The sequence below is a fragment of the Anolis carolinensis genome, chromosome 1, assembly GCF_035594765.1.
Source record: "Anolis carolinensis isolate JA03-04 chromosome 1, rAnoCar3.1.pri, whole genome shotgun sequence".
In the NCBI taxonomy this organism is placed as follows: Eukaryota; Metazoa; Chordata; class Lepidosauria; order Squamata; family Dactyloidae; genus Anolis; species Anolis carolinensis.
The window spans coordinates 269,518,168-269,540,585 of NC_085841.1; the positions used below are offsets into that span (position 1 = coordinate 269,518,168).

The following is a 22,418-nucleotide window of genomic DNA, read 5'->3' on the forward strand; positions in this document are numbered from 1 at the left end:
TGTATTATTTTACTTTGTTTAATAATGTGTTATTACGTTGTTATGTAATGTTTGTGTTGCTTTTATGACTGTAAACCGCCCTGAGTCCCATCCGGGAGATAGGGCGGTATATGAATAAAGTTTTATTATAGTTTTATTTTATAAAATTTAACTAATTTACGACGTTGGAATGAGGAAGTGCAGTCACAGTGGATGATGAAGCAGCTGCTCCCCCCTGTGGCCAGAATCGAACATTCCCTCAGGAGAAGGTTAAATTGCCTCTGCGTCTGTCTGTCTCTGTTTCGGTTCTATGTGTATATGGGCATTGAATGTTTGCCCTGTATGTATATAATGTGATCCGCCCTGAGTCCCTTTCGGGGTGAGAAGGGCGGAATATAAATACTTTTTTTAAGGTACCTAATTTGAGGCTGCACATGTAGCTTGATACCACTTGATCTGCCATGGCTCAGTGCTAGGGAATCCTGGGAGCTGCAGTTTTATGGGGCACCAGCACCTTGGAAAACGCAAGCTCTCATGATTTCACAGCAATGAGCCAGGATAGCTAAACTATATGAATTCCACAGGGTAGATGTACCTCACCGCTCCCTGTGCCTCAGTTTCTCACTCCAGGGCTCTCTCTCTCTCTCTGCCCAGGAAGGCACAATGAGGCAGCCCCTCCCTCCTCCCCAGCCTCCCCTCCCGCCCTCCCTCCCTCTCCCCGGTCAGGAGATTAAGAGGAGAGGCTTTAACCCCCCTCCCTCTCCCCCTTACTCCATCCCTTGCCTTTCTGCTGCCCATAAATAGCCCGGCGGCGGGAGGCTGGCTGCAGAGCGGCTCTGAGTCCATCCCAGTCTCTCCCAGTCCGCGCCTCTATCCTGTCTCCGGCCGTCCCGCAGCATGTACTCCACCAGGATCGAGGTGCCCCGACGGGGGCGATCCTTCGACTCCATGAGCAGCAGCTTCGAGGAGAACCAGCTCAACAACGTGGTGGAGAACCTCTCCTCCCTCTCCGTCCTCAACGAGGTAGGAAGGCAGGCAGGCTCCTGGAGTCCCGTTGCTGTTGGAGGGGGAAAGGCATGAGATCAAGGCAGTAACAATAATCAGTTTTGCTGGAGCCCCTTCCTTGGGTTTCCCTGGGTGTGTCTACGCCAGGCTGGGGCAAACTTGGACCCTCCAGGTGTTTTGGACTGCAACTCCCACCATTCCTCACAGCCTCAGGCCCCTTCCTTTTCCCCCTCAGCCGCTTAAGCGAAAGGGAAAAGGAAAGGGCCTGAGGCTGTGAGGAATGGTGGGAGTTGCAGTCCAAAACACCTGGAGGGCCCAAGTTTGCCCATAACTACACTAGTGGGGAGAGAAGGCTAAAGACCAGTGAAGACTACAATCCAATGATTCCCGTTCCAAGGCAGACAGTTGTAGTATTTCTTTTAAAAGGGAGAAAAGTGTCTTGTGTAACCTTTAAAACTAGGCAGTTTATTTCAGCACAAACTTTTGTCAGCTCCAATCCATCTCTTTCGATGCATCTGAAAAACTGGATTTAGCTTGCCAAACTTCTGCTGAAACAAGTGGGTCATTTTTGAAGATGCCACAAGGCCCCCCTTCCCTTCCACCCCTCTTTTTGGACAGATGGGTTTCTTACTTGCACAGAACTCGCTTCTATTCTCTACACTTCTCCAGATGTGAGGTTCCTCCAGCATCACTAGTGAAGACATTGAGATAAGTTACAAAAACAGCCCCGATTCATTCAGGGAGAGGAAGAAGAGCGGGTTTTTGCAGCTGGGGCGGACAAGCCTGGTGTTGGTTACAAAACCAAAATAGCTCACAATCATTGGGTTAGGACTCAAAATCATTCGGAAGGCAGCAAAGAACTAATTTGGGATAAGTCCTTGTTCTGTCTGCTCCAGACCTCTGCAATTAGAAAACGTAAAGCCCACTTAACCTAATTGTTTCTGTTTGTGCCCTGAAGATGCCTCTCGACTTCTGATGACCTGATGAACTTCATGGGGTTTTCTTAGGCAGAGAATCCTCAGAAGTGGTTTTGCCAGCCCCTTCCTCTTAAATCTAACCAACAGCACCTGGTTTTCACTGGTGGTCTTGCATCCAAATGCTAACCAGGTCTGACCTTGCTTAGCTTTCAAGGTTGGATGGGAAAGTATTTCCCAAATTTTGATCTTTCAGATATTTTGGACTTCAACCCCAGAATTCCTATTGGCCAAGCTAGCTGGGACTTCTAGGGGTTGAAATCCAAAACATCTGAAGGACCAAAGTTTAGAAACCACTGCTTTTGAGTTTTTAGGCCCATTGGGTTCATACATACCATCTGGATAATTCTGGATGCTCATCCACATCTGTTTTGTAGGCTGTCACAAATACACACTTCTTTAGGGCAAGGTTAGCAAATGAGGGGCTAAGAAAACACCTTCTGGGTGTCCAGATTTGCCCATTGGCTTGCAGTGAGTGGTTCTTGTTTAATATATTAGTCAGTCCTCTATATCCATGGCTTCTAGTATCTATGGCTTGAAAATGTTTTTTTTTTAACCCAAAGAGTAAACCTTGGGTTTGCTTGTTATTTTTACAAAAGGGGCATCATTTTACTACAACATTGTATACAATGGGACTTAAGCATCCATACATTTTGCCATCCAGGGGAGATCTTGGAGCCAAGCTCCAGTGGATAGTGAGGACCCACTGTATTATATCACATGATCACTGTTATTCAGAGCAGTTCAAAACCAGAGGTAGCTTTGGTGATTTTTGTGGGCTGGGATTCACCTTTTTAAGATGCTCCAGAAAGGAGCAATGCCTTGAATAATGCCTTTAAAGTTGGCACTAAAATCCAGGATACTCCACTGACACAAGAGATGCTGGCCAGTACGATTCACAGTTCAAAGCATAGAGAACATAATCACTATCGAACTAATTATTTCAGGTAGCCATTTGAAACCGGATGTTCACTTCACAGCAAACTGTGAAGAACCATATATATAGCTATTGTCTCCTAAATAACGTGGTGGTCCTGGTTTCCACAATGAGCTGGGATTGCTAAGGTTTATCTGGGAACTTGTAGGAAAGATTCCTGGCTGGGCAGCCTGGCTTAGAAGGTAAGAAGGAGATTTACCTTTGCTGAACTTCTTCTTAATGTCAGCAGTTTGAACATTCTCTCCTTGATATTTCAAAGGGATTTGGAAGATGGGGGCCCACAGATGAGTAAACTAACCCTCTGTTTGCAAACTGTTTTCTGATGGACATTCAGATTCCATGCTGCAGGGCTGGACTTACCAAGCAAAGCTAAATATAAATACTGTAGTTATAAATAAGTAGACAAAATGAGGCAATAGCCACAGTCAAGAAGTGGAAAAGAGTAGGAAGCAGATAAGTTATGTAGCCAGCTATTTATATATAGCTTTACTTGGTTTGGTCTCCTAATACAAACCTAAATTCTACATTAATATTCAGAGTATTTGGACATTAGAAGGCAATGCATTTATTTGAATATAAACGTTCATGGATATATATGACAATAAAGTGCACAATATTTCAGGTGCCCCATTAAATCTTTTGGTGTTTGTTGCAATAGATTAACCACTTCACTGGATTTAATGTTAAAACAGCTTTCTTTCATGTTCTGTTTTCTTGTTAACATCATCTTTACTCAACACAGATAAAACAGAAGAAATTCAAAGGCTCCTTTTTAGTGTTGTGCATGAGTCAGAATTTTACAGGAATATCGAGAAAATCTGAAATCCCAAAAATGAGCCTTTCAATAAATGTCTTTAACATAAACCAGTGTTGTATATGGTCTTTAACATAAACCAGTGTTGTATAGTGTTGGAACATTGGACTGTAACACTGGGGAACAGGGTTTGAATCCCTGCTCGGCTATGGAAACTCCAAGGATGACCTTGAACAAGTCACACATTCTTAACCTCATAGGAAGGCAAAGGCAAATACCCTCTGAACAACTCTTGCCAAGAAAACCCCATGATAGGTTCACCTGATGGTCACCATAAGTGGGAAACTACTTAGGATCACACAACAGCACAACGGCAATAATATATGCCATAATAAAAAACCATTGTACTTAAGAATTTGAATTTGTCATTTAGTCCTCTTCCTTCCTAATTTCTCTTATTTTTGTGATGTCACCCTGGGAAGCCTTTTCAGGTGAATAGTAGGATAAATATGTTTCAAATAAATAAACAAATAAATCCAATTTCTGAATCAAGGGAATACTGATTCCCTACATCAGATCAATTAAAATGCCTCATGCAAACTTGCAATGACTTAAACCTCACCTTAATTTAATTCATGCTGTTAAGTGTCAGGCTGACAATGAATTGAGAAATGCATGTCCATCAATGAAAGGAGGCAAAATCAAGGAAGGAGATGCAGGTATAGAAGAAAGGCATTACAGTTAGTGCGGGAGGATGGCTGAAGAGAAAGGCAGTTGGGTGGACATGTAAAGTTTTGCCTACTGAACATTGAAACTCCTTTTGACTGTTCCTTGGCTTCTGAATCTTCAGATGTTTCTAAGCAAGACCACAGGGACCCAAAGGTTGGCAAAAGAGGAGCATGTGAATGCAGAAATGACTGTGGGCCATTTGTCTGTTTCTGACATTTAGCATTATATGAAGATGTTCCTCAATGTACCTGGACTGTACAATTACAACAGCTAGATCTGTGGTTATAAGCCAGAGCTTGGGAGTGTCACATCTATGGACTACAATTTCTAGAACATTGTTGTAATTTATGCTGTAGAACTACCACATCATAAATGGATACTATATGGCAATTATCATAATGGGTGTGCAAAGTCTGAGAGGTTTAAGGGAAGAACACTCCTGTAAAAGTTATGTATTTGTCGGTGACCTTGCTTTAGCGTTCTGTAGAAAGGGAGGGTGGTCATTGGCGCACACAGTTTGGTTTACTTTTGTCTCTTAGCCTCTTTCTTATGGAAAAACTCACTAGAAAAGCAGCTGCACTTCTGAAGGAAGCTTTCATTTTGGACACATATAATACGTATGTATTTGAGGCGATTCTGTATATTTTGACAGAATTATTGTGAACTGGACAATGCCTACAATGCTAGCTGATACAGGAGAATGTCTTTGGGATGATAAGACACTTAATGTTTTCACACTCACTTCCTCCAATTTCAGTTATGCACTATTCTGTTGAAATGACAGGAAGCTTCCATGTGACAACTATGTCATTAGTACCATACAGACCAATTTTATAGAATCACAAAGTTGAAGAGACAACAAGGGCCATCCAGTCCAACCCCTTGCCATGCAGGAAATTTGGGTTGGTTGCCAAATAACCAGAAAACCCAAACAATTTTATATGTTCTTGTGCCTTGTTGACAGTAGCTTGTCTTGCAGTGTGGGAAGGAGCCTTATCATTTCCTAATACCTGTTTGAGGCACAAAAGGACAGGACTTTAAAAAAAAATGACAACCTATCACTCACCTTCTGCTTGTACCATCAGATTTCCCTGTTGTCTGAGGTTAGACACAAGATCCCTATAAAAATGAAAACCTGCAGATAAAACCCCCCACCTTTCTAGGAATTTCTGAGTCCTGCAGCATGACTGACAAAAGCTGACCTTCTCTGGAATATCTACAGATTCCAGAAACAACATTTTAACCAAATCAGTAAATAATTAAATCCACAGAAATAAAACCTGCAAATGCGGAGGACAAACTGTGCATGGTTTTTGTACCTTGCTGTTGTTTTTGTTATTCCTTGAAACAACAGCAACAAAGTGTATCAATTTTACAAATTGATTTTTAACCAGAAGTTGCACAATTTGTGGGGAAAATGCTAAAGCACAAAGAAGTGTACATTTATTTCATACTTACCAATGATTTATAATACACATTAAAGACTTGCTCCCATTCTAATTACTATAGCTCTTGCAGGAGAGGGGATTTTATAGCACACGTCTATGCGTGTTTACTCAGATGGTAATCCATCTTAATTTCCTTTTCAAACTGTAAATATAATTTTGAACTTGGCACCAATCTTTTGTCTGTGATTTCCAGGGTCTACACTGAATGGTAGGCCATCACTTATGTCAATGTTATTGATTCTGTGGCTGTACTCTAGTTGGAATGAGCAAAGATTCAGATTTTGTCTTGAAATATACATTATATCTAAATTAGCATGGAGAGAGGTAAACTACAAGGAGGTACCAGAGATGATATTGGAAAATATCACATAATTAGTAGGGTGTGTGTGTGTGTGTATGTAATGGTGTTAATGTAAGAAATGTTTCTAAACTGAGTTAAGACAATGCCTATGTATCTTTAGAAATGGGGAGAATTGCAAAAGAAATTATTTATTTACTATATTTTTACCCTGCTCTTCACACCTTGAAGGGGACTCAGAGCAGCTTACAAGTGGGCAATATTCAATGCCATTCAAACATGAACAGATACTGTATACATAAATATAAAACATTAAAAATAAAAAAATCATAGCATATTAAAACATTACAGGGCTGTGGTGCAGGCTGGAGAGCAGCTGCAATGAATCACTGCAATGAATCACTCTGACCAGGAGGTCATGAGTTCGAGGCCCACTCGGAGCCATGTTTGTCTTGTCTTTATTTTATGTTAAAAGGCATTGAATGTTTGCCTATATGTGTAATGTGATCCGCCCTGAGTCCCCTTTGGGGTGAGAAGGGCGGAATATAAATGCTGTAAATAAATAAATAAATAAATAAATAAATAAATACATTAAAACATTACAATAAGCTATTAATTGATCAAGAGGCTGCAGTCTAAAGCCTTCTGAATAAGACACATATTCTTTTGAAATGAAAGTGGATACTGCTTGTATGAGAAAAGTCAGCAGCTTGGTGAATGATATTCCAGAAAGTCATAATAGTATCCAGAGAGAAGTACTGCTGTGCAAACGCTTTTGAACTGAACAGGTTGTACACATTTGACATTTAGTCTATTTGTTTAGAAAAAATCTGTACTTCTTTGAATTAAGACTGATTGCCTTACTAATCATTTTTAGATCTACAAGTCAAACTACAGTCGGAATGAAGACAACAAAGAAAACAAAGACAACTCATCTGAAAGGAGCAGAACTGCTGTCATATTCTCCTTAAATAATGAAGTTGGAGGACTTGTCAAAGCCCTGAAACTCTTCCAGGTAATCGGTCTCTGTTATGTATAGCAAGCACAATAAAGGTAGTTAACAACTACCACGTAGATATTACTCTTCTATTATCCTTTTGTTTTGTATCTTGAACACTTCAGCCAACCCAGCCAATGGTAGGCAAGGTACTAGCATTATCTAAAGAACTGAAGTTTTTGTTGCAGGAACTGAAATAAAAACATTGGGGGAAATTACTTTTCTGAAATTTAGCTCTCAGAATGGCCATGCAGATTGCATGATTTTCAGGGTTGTAATCCAAGACCAAAATCCAACAGCTAGTCTCAAGAAGAGTAGAACCACTTAATGTGTTGTTGAATAGTAAATCAACACCTATATAAATCCCAAAGATTCAACAGATCTACTCTAATTGGGAACTAACAATTGGATGTAAACCTCCAATTTTTCCACATTATATTCAAACCAATTTTCCTAGATTGATAAATCACGGCAGCTTTGTGCAAGTCCTGAATCAGGATGTCTACAACCTTTCCCAGTTTTCCCACAAGATATGATTATATTTTCTTACACCAGCTGTCCCTCAATCTTCTCACACAGAACACACACATAAGATATTACAACAGTAACTATTACTGAATAGTTAATTGCACCTCCATGCAACTTGTAATTTAATGTGGAGCTCAATCAGCCATTTCTCTGAGGGAAATCCCACATATCAATTTTCTAGCTCAGCACTTTTTAAGCTTGAAAATTGCTGTGGGGTCTCAGTGGACCATTTAAACTATTTTACAAAAAGATCTATGAACCCCAGCAGGTAAGTCATATTTTAATTTTAAAAAGCTTTCAACACTAGCATCATTATCATAATTAATAGTGCCTTTTAAATCCCTAAGCCAAACTGCTGAGAAGGACCTTTTTAATCAGATTTTTTTTTCTAAGAATGGTAAAAGTTAGTAAGACTACAGGAACATCATTTGATGAAAATCACACAGTTTAGGCCAGCACCTTATTAGGGCATTTGATAATCTGAATAAAAAGGAGTTAAGAACAATGGAATTGAAATGAGTGGTGAATCCCACCCGGGGAGAGCGCGGATGAGCTGCCTCTATCAGCTCCAGCTCCACGTGGGGACATGAGAGAAACCTCCCACAACGATGGTAAAAACATCAAAAACATCTGGGCGTCCCCTGGGCAATGTCCTTGCAGACGGCCAATTCTCTCACACCAGAAGCGACTCAGCTTGCTCCTGACACGAAGAAAAAAAAAGAAGTGAGTGGCCAATTACAGACATAATAAACTGTGACAGTCTTTTGGAGGAGATCTGAATGGAGTTTGTAGGTGACTGTGGGATGTACAGATCCCAGCAGCAGAACTTCTCTCTTGAAGATGGGGGACAACATTAAACAGCATGGGCAATGGATGGCAGCCAGGTTTTGGAGTAATTTCAAAAAAGGAATAAGGATTTTAAAACAGTAGCAACAGCAGCAGATCAGAAGCTTCTAACATCAGCAGTAGAGCGAATGCGCTTAAGCAATTAAATTTGCCATGAAACCCATTGGGCTACCTTGAGCAAGTCATAGTCTCTCCGCCTCAGAGGAAGGCAAAGGAAAACTCTCCAGTGAACAAATCTCTCTCTCTCTCTCTCTCTCTCTCTCTCTCTCTCTCTCTCTCTCTCTCTCTTCCCCCCCCCCCCCCCCCAGCAATGATTGGATCATCACAAGTTAATATGAATTGAAGGCACAGTGCAACACATTAGCCCTTTGTTTTATATACTTACTCTTTAAAATATAAAACAAACAGATGTATAATCAGAAGTAATCTAATCCAATTTAATTTTAAAAAGGAATATATACAAGATTATATTGCTTTGGCAGGGCTGTATGTTATATTGCTTGGTTTCTTGGATGTCATATAATATTCAGCCCTCCCAAAGTAATTCAGTCTTGTTTATTTGTTCATTAATTTTGTCAGAAGCAAATTGAGAATACAGTTGTAATGTATTTTTTAAAAAAACACAAACAAAGTTGAAAACTTGGCATTATGCTAAATTTCCTTTGACCAGAAGCTGGCCACTTTGAGTGCTTCTGGTATCTCTGTAAGAAGGTTCTCCTTTGTGCATGTGGCAGGGCTCAGGCTGCATTGTAGTAGATGGTCTGTAGTTTGCTCTTCTCCACACTCGCATGTTGTGGATTCCACTTTGTAGCCCAATTTCTTAAGATTGGCTCTGCATCTCGTGGTGCCAGAACACAGTCTGTTCAGAGCCTTCCAAGTCGTCCAGTCTTCTGTGTGCCTGGGGGGAGTTTCTCATCTGGTATCAGCCACTAATTGAGGTTCCAGGTTTTAACCTGCCACTTTTGGACTCTTGCTTGCTGAGGTGTTCCTGTAAATATCTCTGCAGATCTTAGGAATCTGTTTCTTGATTTAAGTTGTTGGCATGCTGGCTGATATCTGAACAGAGGATGGGCTGGAGATGTCCCTGTCTTGGTCCTTTCATTATTGGCTGCTACTTCTCAATGGATGTCAGGTGGTGCAATATTGGCTAAACCGTATAATTTCTCCAGTGGTGTAGGGTGTAGACATCCTGTGGTGTCTATGCACTACACCACTTAGGCATGAGAGAAGCCTCCCTGCAAGATAGTAACACATCCAGGCATCCCCTGGGCAACGTTTCTGTTTACGGCTGATTCTCTCGCACCAGAAGTTAGAGAATTCAGTCTTTTAAAAATGTTAATGGCATTTGTTTCTGATAAATAAATGCCATTAATATATATCACCCCCTACTTCTCCCCCTGTGGACCTGTTTCAGTCGTCAATGCTAGTTTGGTGAGGCACCAGCAGTCTTTGGCAGAGAAGGCTGAAGACCTCGTAAAACTACAACTCCTGGGATTCTATAACATTGAGCCATGGCAGTTAAGTGGTGTTAAACTACGCCAATTCAATAGTGTAGCTGCACCCCAAGATAAAAAAATTGTTTGTATTGAACATAATGAACATGAATAATACAATTATAAGGTTATGTTCACTATGGAGATGAGTGAACTCAAAAGTGTTGATAATTTTGTAAAGTAATAAATACATAATTATATTTGACTAACGATGTAGGAGAAAGAGTGGAAAAGCACAAAATGTGATTCTCAGTTGCTGTGAAAAATATAACCAAAGTGATTTTGTCTCCCAGGAAAAACATGTGAACCTTGTGCACATAGAATCTCGAAAATCTAGGAGACGAAATTCAGAGTTTGAGATCTTCATAGCATGTGACAGTAACAAGGAGCAGCTAGATGAGATCTTCCATCTGTTGAAATCCCATGTCAACGTTGTGTCTGTGAACCCAACAGACAATTTCACTGTGCAAGAAGATGGTAAGATGGGATATAAGAAAGTAGTGTATTAGCAATGCATATGTATTTTAAAGATGTGGTAGTGAACCAATGCTTGTGATATTGGAACGCTTTTCCCTTTCAAGAAAACTTCTAATTTTTATGTTCTAGACAAAACCTTCTTTAGTATTTTCTGTCAATGTATTCCTTGAAAAAAAAACCCAATGAGAAGTGCTTAAGAGATATTTCTTTTGACCATGATAAATGTTTTAGAAACAGTTAAACTGTACATTAGCGGGCTGGACTAATAGAAATGTAATGTGAGTTATAAGGGAAATAGTGAGGTTGTTATTTTTAAGAAGGAAGGAAGTGCTTAACGTTCTGTACATGTCAGATAGTAATATGTTCTCTCATCCTTTCCCCATTAACTCCTTAACAGCACGATTTCATTTGTGCTTGTCAAACTTATTCATGAGAACTGTTCTCTTCTTCTAACCAACCTTTAAAAATCATTAACAACATGGGTTTCAACCATTTTCTAGATATGGAAAATACCCCTTGGTTCCCTAAGAAGATCTCAGATCTAGATAAGTGTGCAAACCGTGTTCTGATGTATGGATCCGATCTAGATGCAGACCATCCGGTAAGTAAATTTCCATTAACATTTGCCATCCCCATTATTTTAAATGTTGTTGTAACCTTTATATATGTAAAGTAAATTAACTTTGTATATCTAATATGTTAGTTATTCATTCCATTTTCAAACTTTGTTGCATTTCAAATAATAATGAAATATAAAATACTGAAGTCACATAGGCTATATCTAAAGTTATGATATAACAACATGCTTTGCAGATAATATATATATGAGGTGGCAGAGGGTTGTGGAAAATATTTCTTCCCAAACTCAATGAAATGTCAAAAAGACCCAATTTTGCTAAAAAGCTCTTACAGTATGACATTGGCTTCCATTAATTCAGTGGAGCACATATAGGTTCCAATGAATAATCAATCAGTCCTCCACATATGCTGGGATTAGGGGCACAGAACCCCTGCATAAAAGGAAAAATAATGAATTAAAAATGATTTTTTAACCCATCAGAATCTCTAGATCCCCCAACACACCTCTGTGTTGAATATCCAGAAGAGCATAGAATCACCCTGTAGGACCTAGAAACTTCTATTAGTCAAATCCTTGAAATATTAGTAAAGGTAAAAGTTTTCTCCTGACATTAAGTCTAGTAGTGTTCGACTCTGGGAGTTGGTGCTTATCTCCATTTCTAAGCTGAAGAGCTGGTGTTGTCTGTAGATGCCTCCAAGGTCATGTGGCCAGCATGACTGCATGGATTGCCATTACCTTCCCGCCTGAGCAATACTTATTGATCTACCCACATTTGCATGTTTTCAAACTGCTAGGTTGGCAGAAGCTGGGGTTAATAGCAGGAGCTCACCCCGCTCCCTGGATTCGAACTGTCGACTTTTCGGTCAGCAAGTTCAGCAACACAGTGGGGACTTCCCTTGAAATATTCAGTTTGCAAAACTGAAACCCACAAATGTTCATCTATTTTCAGTGGCCCTTCTGCAATGGGTGTGAGCACTAGAATCTGCACCACTGATTTTTTGGAGCATATATATTTAAAGATGTTCCAAAGCAACGTAGAAAATTTAGTTGGATGCATATTCTTGTACTGAATGTTTCTGAAAGCTGACCTCCTCCCAAACTGCTTTGACAAAGTTTAGACATTTGCTTTTTAATTTGTTCTTGAGATTGTAAGCATATTAATCACAAAGACTGATGGGTGATTTTTCTTTAACTATTAGGGTTTCAAAGACAACGTTTATCGGAAGAGACGGAAGTATTTTGCAGATCTAGCTATGAATTACAAACAGTACGTATCAGTGTTTCTTACAGAACCTTGCTAGAGATGGAACAGCAGATTTGAGCAGGGAATTTGGAGGAAAAAATATTGGGGCCCCATGTATTTCTAGTAATTGTTTGCCCTAGAAATGTAAAGATTCAGAAAAAGGCAAGCCAATCCCTTTCAGCACCCAAAATCCACAGGAACTGTAGGTCTCCCCCAACCTGCTTCTGCACCTGCATCTCATGGCTCTAATAGATCTAGCATTTCAATCCTTATCCTTGGCGGACCGTGTGACTCAGGTCTGTGCAAGATATTCCACTTCAATTTGAAGGAATGTATCTGTCTTAACTGCCCATTAAATAGCATCCCCATTCCCCACCAGATATTAGATTAAGAGTGTATCTACTACATTATAGAGTAATAACAACTTGATATCTTTTTAATTAGTACCAAACTATGGAATTTGAGGATTTGCAGTTTATTAAGGGACTGAAAATTCTTAATGCTCAGCAAAGTGGATAGCAATAGCAAAAGAGGATGACTGGATTAAGGATGAATTGACTCAATGAAGGAAGCTAGAGCATCAAGTTTTCAAGACCAGAACAGGGCTGTAGGTTCATGTTCATGGAGGTCACTCATTCATTAGATAACTATAAATTGAAGCCAATGTGATGGCAAATAACAGCTGCTGGTGTGGTTCAAAATGAAATGGCTTGAGTTCTCCAGCAGAGATGCTACATCTTGTACAAAAACCTGCATATTTCAGTCACATTAAACTGCTTTAACTAAGTTGTTTAGGTACACTTTTTACTAAACTGAACAGGAAGGAAATGCCTCTCAAATTTCATAAATAATCAACAGGAACCATGTCCCAATATTCTTTGAATATATGATGTGGCAAATTGCACAAATCCAAATTCTATGTGTGTGAATAATGTCTGGATGAAGCTAAGGTTATTTGTTTCATAACAGCCCTCCATGCTCTCTTCCAGCAAGAAACAGAGCAGGGAGAAGTGATTGTGTGTGTGTGTGTAGGAGTTTATTGTGCAAAGTAAATGCACACTAGAGAAAATAAGTTTCCTTCCTTCTCTGTTTGTAGACAACTTATCTCTAGAAATTTGGCTTCCAGAACTTCTGTGAAACACAATGGTTTCTTAGAAATGCTTATCAGGACTCTTGAGGTGGGAAAAGAAAAGGGAAGGGGATCCACCCCCTGCAACTGTGTAAATATGTTGTTTATAGCTCCCAGGGCTTGGATATTGTACTCTGTCAATTAATCTAAAGCAGTGGTTCTCAACCTGTGGGTCATGGACCACCGGTGGGCTGCAAGACCTAAATTAAGTCCATGAGACCCTTTTGGTAATAATGTTGGAGAGTGGTCCTTGGTCAAAGTCCCTGGTCAAAAAAAGGTTGGGAAACACTGATCTAAAGAAATGGACTGAAATTCACAAGTGCTCATGTTTAGTGGTGTTACTAGATCCCATTCAGAGCTTCAGAAGATCTGGCCATAACTAAAGCTTGGGAGAATATGGTTACTAATTTTTTTAAATGTTACATTTGTTTAAAGAAGGAATAGAACAGAGAGTATGGCAGTTGAACACAGACCATTGGTTGATTCAAATTTCTCCTGGAAAGAAGAGATACTTAACAAAGTTGGTTTTCTTTTTTTATTCACTCAGTTTTTAATTACATAGTTAAAGTTCATTCTTTATTCTGCCATTTTGTTACAGTGGTGACCCAATTCCAAAAGTTGAATTCACTGAAGAGGAGATCAGAACTTGGGGCACTGTATTCCGAGAGCTCAATAAGCTCTACCCAACCCATGCCTGCCGAGAATATCTTAAAAACCTACCTTTACTAACCAAACACTGTGGCTACCGAGAAGACAACATACCCCAACTTGAGGATGTATCGCGTTTCCTCAAAGGTAATGGAGAAAGATGGCTGTTGGAACATTTTTCCCTGAGGCAAGCTACAGTTACAAGAAGAGTGGGGAGCTTATTTTTCTTGAGAGAAGAGCTTGATAACATTACTTTTTTGGATTTCAGCTTCCATAATCCCCCAGGCAGCATAGTCAATAGACAAAGCTGGTGGAAAATTCTGGGAATCATAACTTTTAGAAGTAATGTTTTGAAGTTCTAATTGAGATCCACTTTTCCTCTAAAGTTAAACTCCTGGGAGCTGCCTAAAAGTGAGGTGAGAATGGATGGTAGGTGGGCCCCTAGGCAAAAGTGGTAACTTTAAGTTGCCCATCTTTGTATTATGGCCCTGAAATACAAGAAGTTAAAATACCTATGTATGTGGGAACCTCTGGATACAAAACATCCTCTCAGTAGATTTGGCAGAGAATAGTTGTAGTCCAACAAATTAATGTTCCTAAGTTCTGGACCAGAGTCTAAGATCTGAACAAGTGTCCTTCAGACAAGATAGATGATGGTGGTGGTGATGATGAAGGGGTGGAGGAGGAGGAGGAGAAAGAAAAAGGACTTGGAGACTTTGCTGGTTGTTCTAGGTGGATCAGTTTCTGTAGCTTTCTATTTTTTCAGTTTTCATATGTTGAAATGTATGCTTCTTGCCCTATTTCACCTGGTCACCTTTTATGTCTACTGGTTACCTGCTCAGGAAATATCTCCTTCATTCTCTTGGATAATCCATTCCCATGTGCATATTCTGTAATAAATTATATCCATCCCAGTAGTCTTACTTCCAAGTAAATTTACATGCATTTGCCCTCCTAAGCTTGGAGAAGATTATTTTTCATAATATGACTTCCAGAATCCTCTGTCTTAGAAATTTCTTTTTCTTTTCATGCTTTGTTTTTGCAGAGCGTACTGGATTTACAATCCGCCCGGTTGCTGGATATCTGTCTCCCAGAGATTTCTTGGCAGGCTTAGCATTCAGAGTATTTCACTGCACTCAGTATGTAAGGCACAGCTCGGATCCTCTTTACACTCCAGAACCGTAAGTAACTATTTTCCTTCCAAAAATACTTATTCCAAACAATGGCCACAGAATCCTGCAGTCAACCATGCTGCCATATAAGTTCTTAGCGGTTCTGGGAGTTGTAGTCCAACACATTCTGAGAGTAGCCGATTAGGGAAGGCTGCTCTAACTACTAGTTTTGAAATATGAACTGAAAAAGGTTTCATATCATGGAGCATGGAGCACACATGAATAAAATAAAGATTCAAGAGTAATGTTGGCCAAAGAACAAGATGAAACAAAATACAAAATTCACAAAAGAGCAATATCTTTATTAGCCAACCAAAATACACAAAAAACTCCTTGAAGCTTTCAAAAGTGCACTGGGACTTAACTCTTTTAGGTTTCTATTTCCAGAAAAAGTTAATAAATACTTTGGGACCACAATTGGTGGAGTTTACCTATATAGCACCTAAAAGTTTTTCAAATGTAGCAGCACATAGACTTTTTGAGAAATCCAATGTTCTCTGCCTGAGGCCTCTTCTACACTGCCATATAATCTGTATTACCTGCTTTGAACTGGATTATATGAGTCTACACTGCCATATAATCCAATTCAAAGCAGATAATCTGGATTTTATATGGGATTGTAGAAGGGGCTTAAGATTGCATTACTGTATTTTCACATAGCAACTTTAAGAGAGCATCTGTTAGTTCAATGTTATTTTGTTTTTGCTGCTTTCTAGTGATACCTGTCATGAACTTTTGGGCCACGTTCCTCTTCTGGCTGAACCCAGTTTTGCTCAATTCTCTCAGGAAATTGGCATAGCATCACTTGGAGCATCTGATGAAGCTGTTCAAAAGCTGGCAACTGTAAGTAAAAGACGCTGCTCAGTGAAATATGTTCCTCTGTTCCAGTAATACTGCAGTGTTTCCATGCCATATATCCCTCTTAACAACTTCAAGAACACTTTTAAAATGTTATAAAACAAAGCCTTAATGTTATGTAAATGACAGCCATGAATATTGTGTGGATTGGAAGCATTATGTGATACAGACAAATTAAATTCCATTAAATCCCATTGTATTTCATCAGATTAACCTGTATAGGGGAAACTTGCCCTGTTTATGGTTCAGCGATAAAGATTACTGTGAACTGAAGACAGTAGTTTATTTAATGCAGGGGTCCCCAAACTTCTTAAATAGGGGGCCAGTTCACGGTCCCTCAGACTGTTGGAAGGCTGGGGACTATAGTTTTTAAAAACTATTAACAAATTCCTATGCACACTGCACATATGTTATTTTGAAGTAAAAAAAAAGGGAACAAATACAGCCGCAATGCTAATAATAAGAAGCATAATCATAATCACCATAAAAATAATAAAGGGTGTTGAAAGAGACCCCTTGGGCCATTTAGTCCAACCCCCTTCTGCCTTTGTGCAGCAAAAGCACAAACAAAGCACGCTGACAGATGGCCACCCAGCCATAATAATAATAATAATAATAATAATAATAATAATAATAATAATGCATCACACAGTCCTAAATGTTTTGGAAGTGTTCGACTTGTGATTTTGTGATTCAAAATCCAGCATAGATATCTTGTTTGCTGTGTTATACTGTGTCTTTGTGTCAATAATAATAAAAAAGAGGATTGGAAGAAACCCCTTGGGCTATTTAGTCCAATTCCCTTCTGCCTTTGTGCACCAAACGCACTAACAAAGCACCCCTTAATAATTAATTATTAATTAAACTGAACTGACTTGCCAGTTCAGATGTCTAGCAATTGAACTGAGCAATGTGACACCAAAGCATGTATATTACTCAATCATTAGTCAGTAGGCATTAAGCCATATTGGAAAATAAGCAAGCACCAAGTAAAACTATTCATGTTGAACCTTCCCTGTTACATTTCAGATTGTTACTGTTATAAGTAGAAAGCATCAATTTAGTTGATGGTCAGAATTTCCTAAGAGCTCAACTTTCCTTCAGCATGTGACCTTTCCACTTCATTTGATTTTACTGAAGTCAATAATCTTAATGGGTACAACTATCCCAAAATACATTTCTTGTTAAATTGCCACAGGATGTTTTTATTGTCACCCAAAGAGAATCACGTAGTACAAAACTGCCCCTTTGACATGAGCAGCTGTATTAATCTACCACAGCAAAATCAAAGTCTAGTTTTGTTGGTCCTTAAGGTGCACAAATGTGTTTTGTGAACTTGATAACCCAGCAATAAAAATCTCAGGTGCTGCTGTTGTTATTTTCCATCACATTGGCAATGACTTATTGCAATCCTATGATTGCAACTCTAATACATATACACATATATACAATATACATATATACTATATACTATATAGAAAACAGAGGAATTCCAGACATGAATCAATCAGGGCCAGCTAACACCTCCAAACAAAAGATTCCACCGGGCAGGAAGCAGCCATTAAATGCCAACCAAAGTGATTCATTACAGTATGCGCACTGGCCTCCAACAGACAAGAGTTCTTTCTCCCACCCTGGACCTTCCACAGATATATAAACCTCCCTTGCTTAGTTTCCAATATACCTCACAACCTCTGAGGATGCTTGCCATAGATGTGGGTGAAATGTCAGGAGAGAATGCTTCTGGAACATGGCTATATAGCCCGGAAAACTCACAACAACCCAATGATTCCAGCCATGAAAGCCTTCAAAACACAATTATGAATATGCTTCCCTAAAATATGAATCCCATAATCCCATAGATCATTGCTTATAGCAGTTATGATGCTATAATTGAGCATTATAAGAGGGTCCTTGATGATACAGTGGTGAACAGGAGGTTTAGAAGATTCTGGGAATCTCTCCAGTATCTGGGGTTTTAAAATGCCCATAGTTGATGATGTATGCGAAGACTGAAGATGAAAGTATCTAAAAGCTGTGTGCCTTTGTTTGGAAACTTGGTTTTTAGTGTTACTTTGCATCAGGATAAGAGACCATGAAAACACTTGCTACTTTAATGCCACTGTCTTGCATCTCTGCTGATCAAAGTTGCCAGAATAAAAACTGGAGGGAGCTGTGCCTTTAAAGGTTGTATAGAAGAGGGCATTTTGACAGGTGTTGCTTATTATATGGTTGTATGACAAACATTTTCTACTCACCCTTTAAATGTGCAGGAAACCTCCCCAGTTTCCCCAACAATGGGTCGATGTCTGTCTTCATTTCCACTTTCTTCCTTTTCAGTGCTACTTTTTCACTGTGGAATTTGGCTTATGCAAACAAGAAGGCCGGTTGAGAGCCTATGGAGCCGGTTTGCTTTCTTCTATCAGTGAACTAAGGGTAAGCATCAAATGAGGAGCAAGAGGATTTTAAGTATTTTTTTAAACATTCAGAGAAAACATTTTGCCTCAACCTACCTGTTAGAGTAACCAGATTATTGACTGGGATTGGCCCATGGGAATTAAAAAACCCATTATATTTCTGTCAGAGATCATTTAAGTTGGTTAGTAATAGACTGAAAAGTTGGCCTTCAGTCAGACTTCAGTGGTATAGTGGCTTCCATATCAGAAATTCAGTTTACCACTTCAGGATTTAGTCTGAACTTTAAAGAGGATACCCAAGGTGCCGATTTTTTCTGTGAGACTGTGTCCAGCACTTTGCATAGCTCCTTTAACACTGAGCAAATCCCAATGCGGATTCACTCAAGTGCCTTATGAAATTACAACCAGTGGTGATTGGATAGAGTGGACTTAGATTAGGATTTATTGAGTTCTAGGATGATGCCTTGATAGGCACTGCTTGGTTTTCATGCCATGGCAAAAGGAAGATCGGTAAGAGCAGTTTATTGAGGATTACACAAATTGGCAGAGCCTGGTCACAATATAATCTCATTATATTGTGTGGATGTGTTGACAAGGTGTGGAACATACACATATACATATACATATATATTAAGGTATCTTTGCTGTTTTTGTTTTGTCTAATAACCAGCATGCTTTATCTGGAAATGCCAAATTCAAGCCTTTTGATCCAAGTGTCACCTGCAAGCAAGAATGCATGATCACTACATTCCAGGAAGTTTACTTCATTTCTGAAAGCTTTGAAGATGCAAAAGAAAAGATGAGGTAATTTGATAAAATGCACCTGAGAGACTGAAAGATGACATACACCAATATTTCTTGAAAGTGAATAAATTAAAAAAGGAAAGTAGCTTCCTCACATTTTTGGGAATAGGGGATGGCTGTTTATATTTTACATCTTCACATGCTAAATGCCTGTACTTTTTGGAAAGCAGATTTACTGCTTTCACATACCAAAACTAAAGGGTCCATCTACACTGTAGAATGAATGTAGTCTGACATTACTTTAACTTCCTACATTAGCATTGCTTATCTATATTTCAAATGTTGTTGCAGCTTCCATGAGAACTGTAGTTCCAATTTCCCACAATCCTGGATTGTTATAACTGGATCATCCACAATCTGCATCATAGCATGTTTTTTCACTGTGAAACTAACTCTTTCTAAAATACAGTATAAACAGCCAAATAAGAAAAGTGCACAATTTAGTGGAAATTGACAATTTATTTCATTAAGGATAATACAACAGAGAAACTTAAGCAAAACTGACATCCTTGCATATTTGTGTATTTAAGAGACCATTGGATTATGTCATCAGTCATAGAGTTTGAAGACTAGTAGATGTTGTTATAAGCAGAAGTAAGTTTACTGAATTTGAAGGATACATTACCAAACAATATTTTTTGTATCAGAGAAAGTTAGTTAAGAGTAGAAACTTAAACATCATTTGAGTGGTTGGAAGCTAAGCCCTATTCTACCCCCACGCTTTCCCATCTTTTTTGTCTTTTCCCTTTTAGTATTAATTGGTAGGTAATGTGTACAAATGTAGCAAGTAGTATTATCCTATATGTGTGTCTTAAGTTGTATTATTCCATACAATATTGCTGTCCCTGCCTACAAAGAAAGGTAATTTGCTGAAAGTTACATTAATAAGATTATCACTCTGCTTTTAACCAAAAATGTGTTTCTTTTGTATCAAAACAGAGAGTTTGCAAAGACCATTAAACGCCCCTTTGGAGTGAATTACAACCCATATACGCAAAGCATTCAACTCTTGAGAGATACAACTGGCATTGCGAATGCAGTGAACGAACTACGCCATGAACTTGACATCATCGGTGATGCCCTCAACAAAATGGGCAAGCAGCTGGGAATTTAACTTATCTTATGATCTTTAGCCAGTCTGCACTCAACAATTATGGATTTCGATCCACTTTAGGTCTGAAAATATTCTTTCTGCACTTCATTTGGAGTGCCACTTCTCATAAAACCAAAGGATGAATGAAATGGGAACATCTGCTAGAAGCCTTCATATCGATTTTTATATAAGTGTCATTTTTTTCTTTTTTGGTCCCTCCTCAATGATCTACAAACTTAGATTCCTCTAGAAACATTGATAAAGGACGGATCTTGCAAACTGCAACAGTGGAAAGCTAATGGTCCATGTAGTTTATTATTCTGGCTAATATTGGCTGCTGTTAAGGAACCAGCTCCTACACCATGTATTATACTATCATGCAAAAGTCATACTTCATCTACATTTCCTTACTGGTTTCACATACATAACTAGATTTTGAAATCAAGTGAATACTTGCATGTGCAAATGGGCAAACATAGATTAATATGCCTAGACAAAACTGTACTGTCTCTTGCTATCCAATCAGATACCATACTTGTCCAAACATTGTGTCATATTTTATCAGAAACTGCATAAACAACTGCAATCTTTGTTGTCATCAGCTTTGGGGACAATGTTATGCAAGAGCCATCCTTCAATTTCAAAAATCTGATGTAATAGAGTCACACACTTGATACAACTAGATCTGAAGTATAAAAACACATTCAATCCAGATTTAAAATACAGAAATCTTTCAGTCCTCATAAATGAAACTTATTTATAAGTTATCTTCAGACCGATATCTGTTGAATCCCTTAGCACTGGTATTGTCTGATCCATCAAGTGGTGAAAAACTCTGAGAACTCCCCATATGTAATATGATGATAATGGGATGGCAATTCTTAGCTCTTGTTTGGGTTCCCAGTTCCAGCTCAATGTTTAAATGGCCAATGACAAAGCAGTGGTTGGTGCCTTGCCCAGATTACGTAGGAGCAGCTGAGTCAGAAATGTTTCCACCATTTTGAATTTCCCATAGTATTTCAGGTCAATGATTCATAGAGTTTTCTGGAACTGGGAGAAATTTAAAATGACACCTGCTCTCTTAACCACTGCTGTCAAAGTAGACCAGTCGACCAAAGTGGGCAACACATTGCCTTTTAGCAGCTGCTGAGTGCTTCTTGTCTCTTCTAGGAAGTAAACTATTATTGAGACATCAGAAGACAGGTGCCTGTTTTTAATCTTTGTTTAGATATCTCCTTGGATGTATATTTGTAATTGATTTGCCTTTTGACAACCCTTATTTTTTAGGTAACATACATTTTTGTCTTGAAATACACATCGAATTAGTTGTTAGAAATCTTAAGCTTTAAATAAAGACAGTAAAAACAAAGAGGGATCATGAATCTGACTTCCTTTGCATTTCTAAATAATAGCATATGTTGGAAAGAACTGGATTATAATATGAATGTATGTGATTTATGGATTTGGGTTTTTTTATCCGTATTATGCATGCACTTCAAAAGAAAACATAAGACCTAGATACACCTTGACCTGTAGCACTTGGACTTTTTAAAAGAAGTATTTTTGAGTCAGATGGCAGTTTTGTACTTGTTTGTGATCGATTCAGGGTTTTACTTTTAAGATGTGTTGTAAGAATATTTAACCATTTATATTCACTCTTTTGGAATATGTAAACTTCATAATCTGTACTAGTTTAGAATGATTTATTGTGGTGCTAGAATTTTCAAAACTCTAGAGTGTTTGGTCAGTTTTTTCCCATTTTAAAAACTTGATGCAATTTTCAAATACAAAATAGAGAAAACGTAACAAGCAAACTGTGTTTTGTTATTTGAATCAAATAGGGAAGCAATAGGGAATCATGCCCTTCTGATCCCATTACATATTTCTGTAGCTTTTGAAACAGCTGGGCATGAACTGTCAATGATGTAGCTGTGAAGCAGGGGTGTCCAAATGCACTTTCATCAAGGGCCACCTCAGCCTTATGTTGCCTTCAAAGGGCTGCTGAATTC

General features: G+C 38.8%; 1 protein-coding gene across 1 annotated transcript; it reads left to right on the forward strand.

Annotated features, from left to right (window-relative positions):
• The first annotated feature begins 786 nt into the window (after window positions 1-786).
• On the forward strand, window positions 787-22,223 carry tph1 (tryptophan hydroxylase 1). The gene is made up of 11 exons (XM_008107541.3): window positions 787-1,002; window positions 7,002-7,139; window positions 10,282-10,465; window positions 10,966-11,066; window positions 12,245-12,312; window positions 14,016-14,212; window positions 15,111-15,246; window positions 15,954-16,080; window positions 18,436-18,531; window positions 19,183-19,316; window positions 20,256-22,223. The coding sequence occupies exons 1-11, from the start codon at window positions 877-879 to the stop codon at window positions 20,428-20,430; spliced, it is 1,482 nt and encodes a 493-aa protein (XP_008105748.1). The 5' UTR covers window positions 787-876; the 3' UTR covers window positions 20,431-22,223.
• Window positions 22,224-22,418: the final 195 nt, after the last annotated feature.

Bases quoted from the DNA above. Each gene is read 5' to 3' on its own strand.
- tph1 (XM_008107541.3), top strand. From the start codon at position 877: ATGTACTCCACCAGGATCGAGGTGCCCCGACGGGGGCGATCCTTCGAC. The intron at 1,003-7,001 runs GTAGGAAGGCAG...AATCATTTTTAG, and splicing joins CCCTCTCCGTCCTCAACGAG to ATCTACAAGTCAAACTACAG. The intron at 7,140-10,281 runs GTAATCGGTCTC...TTTGTCTCCCAG, and splicing joins AAGCCCTGAAACTCTTCCAG to GAAAAACATGTGAACCTTGT.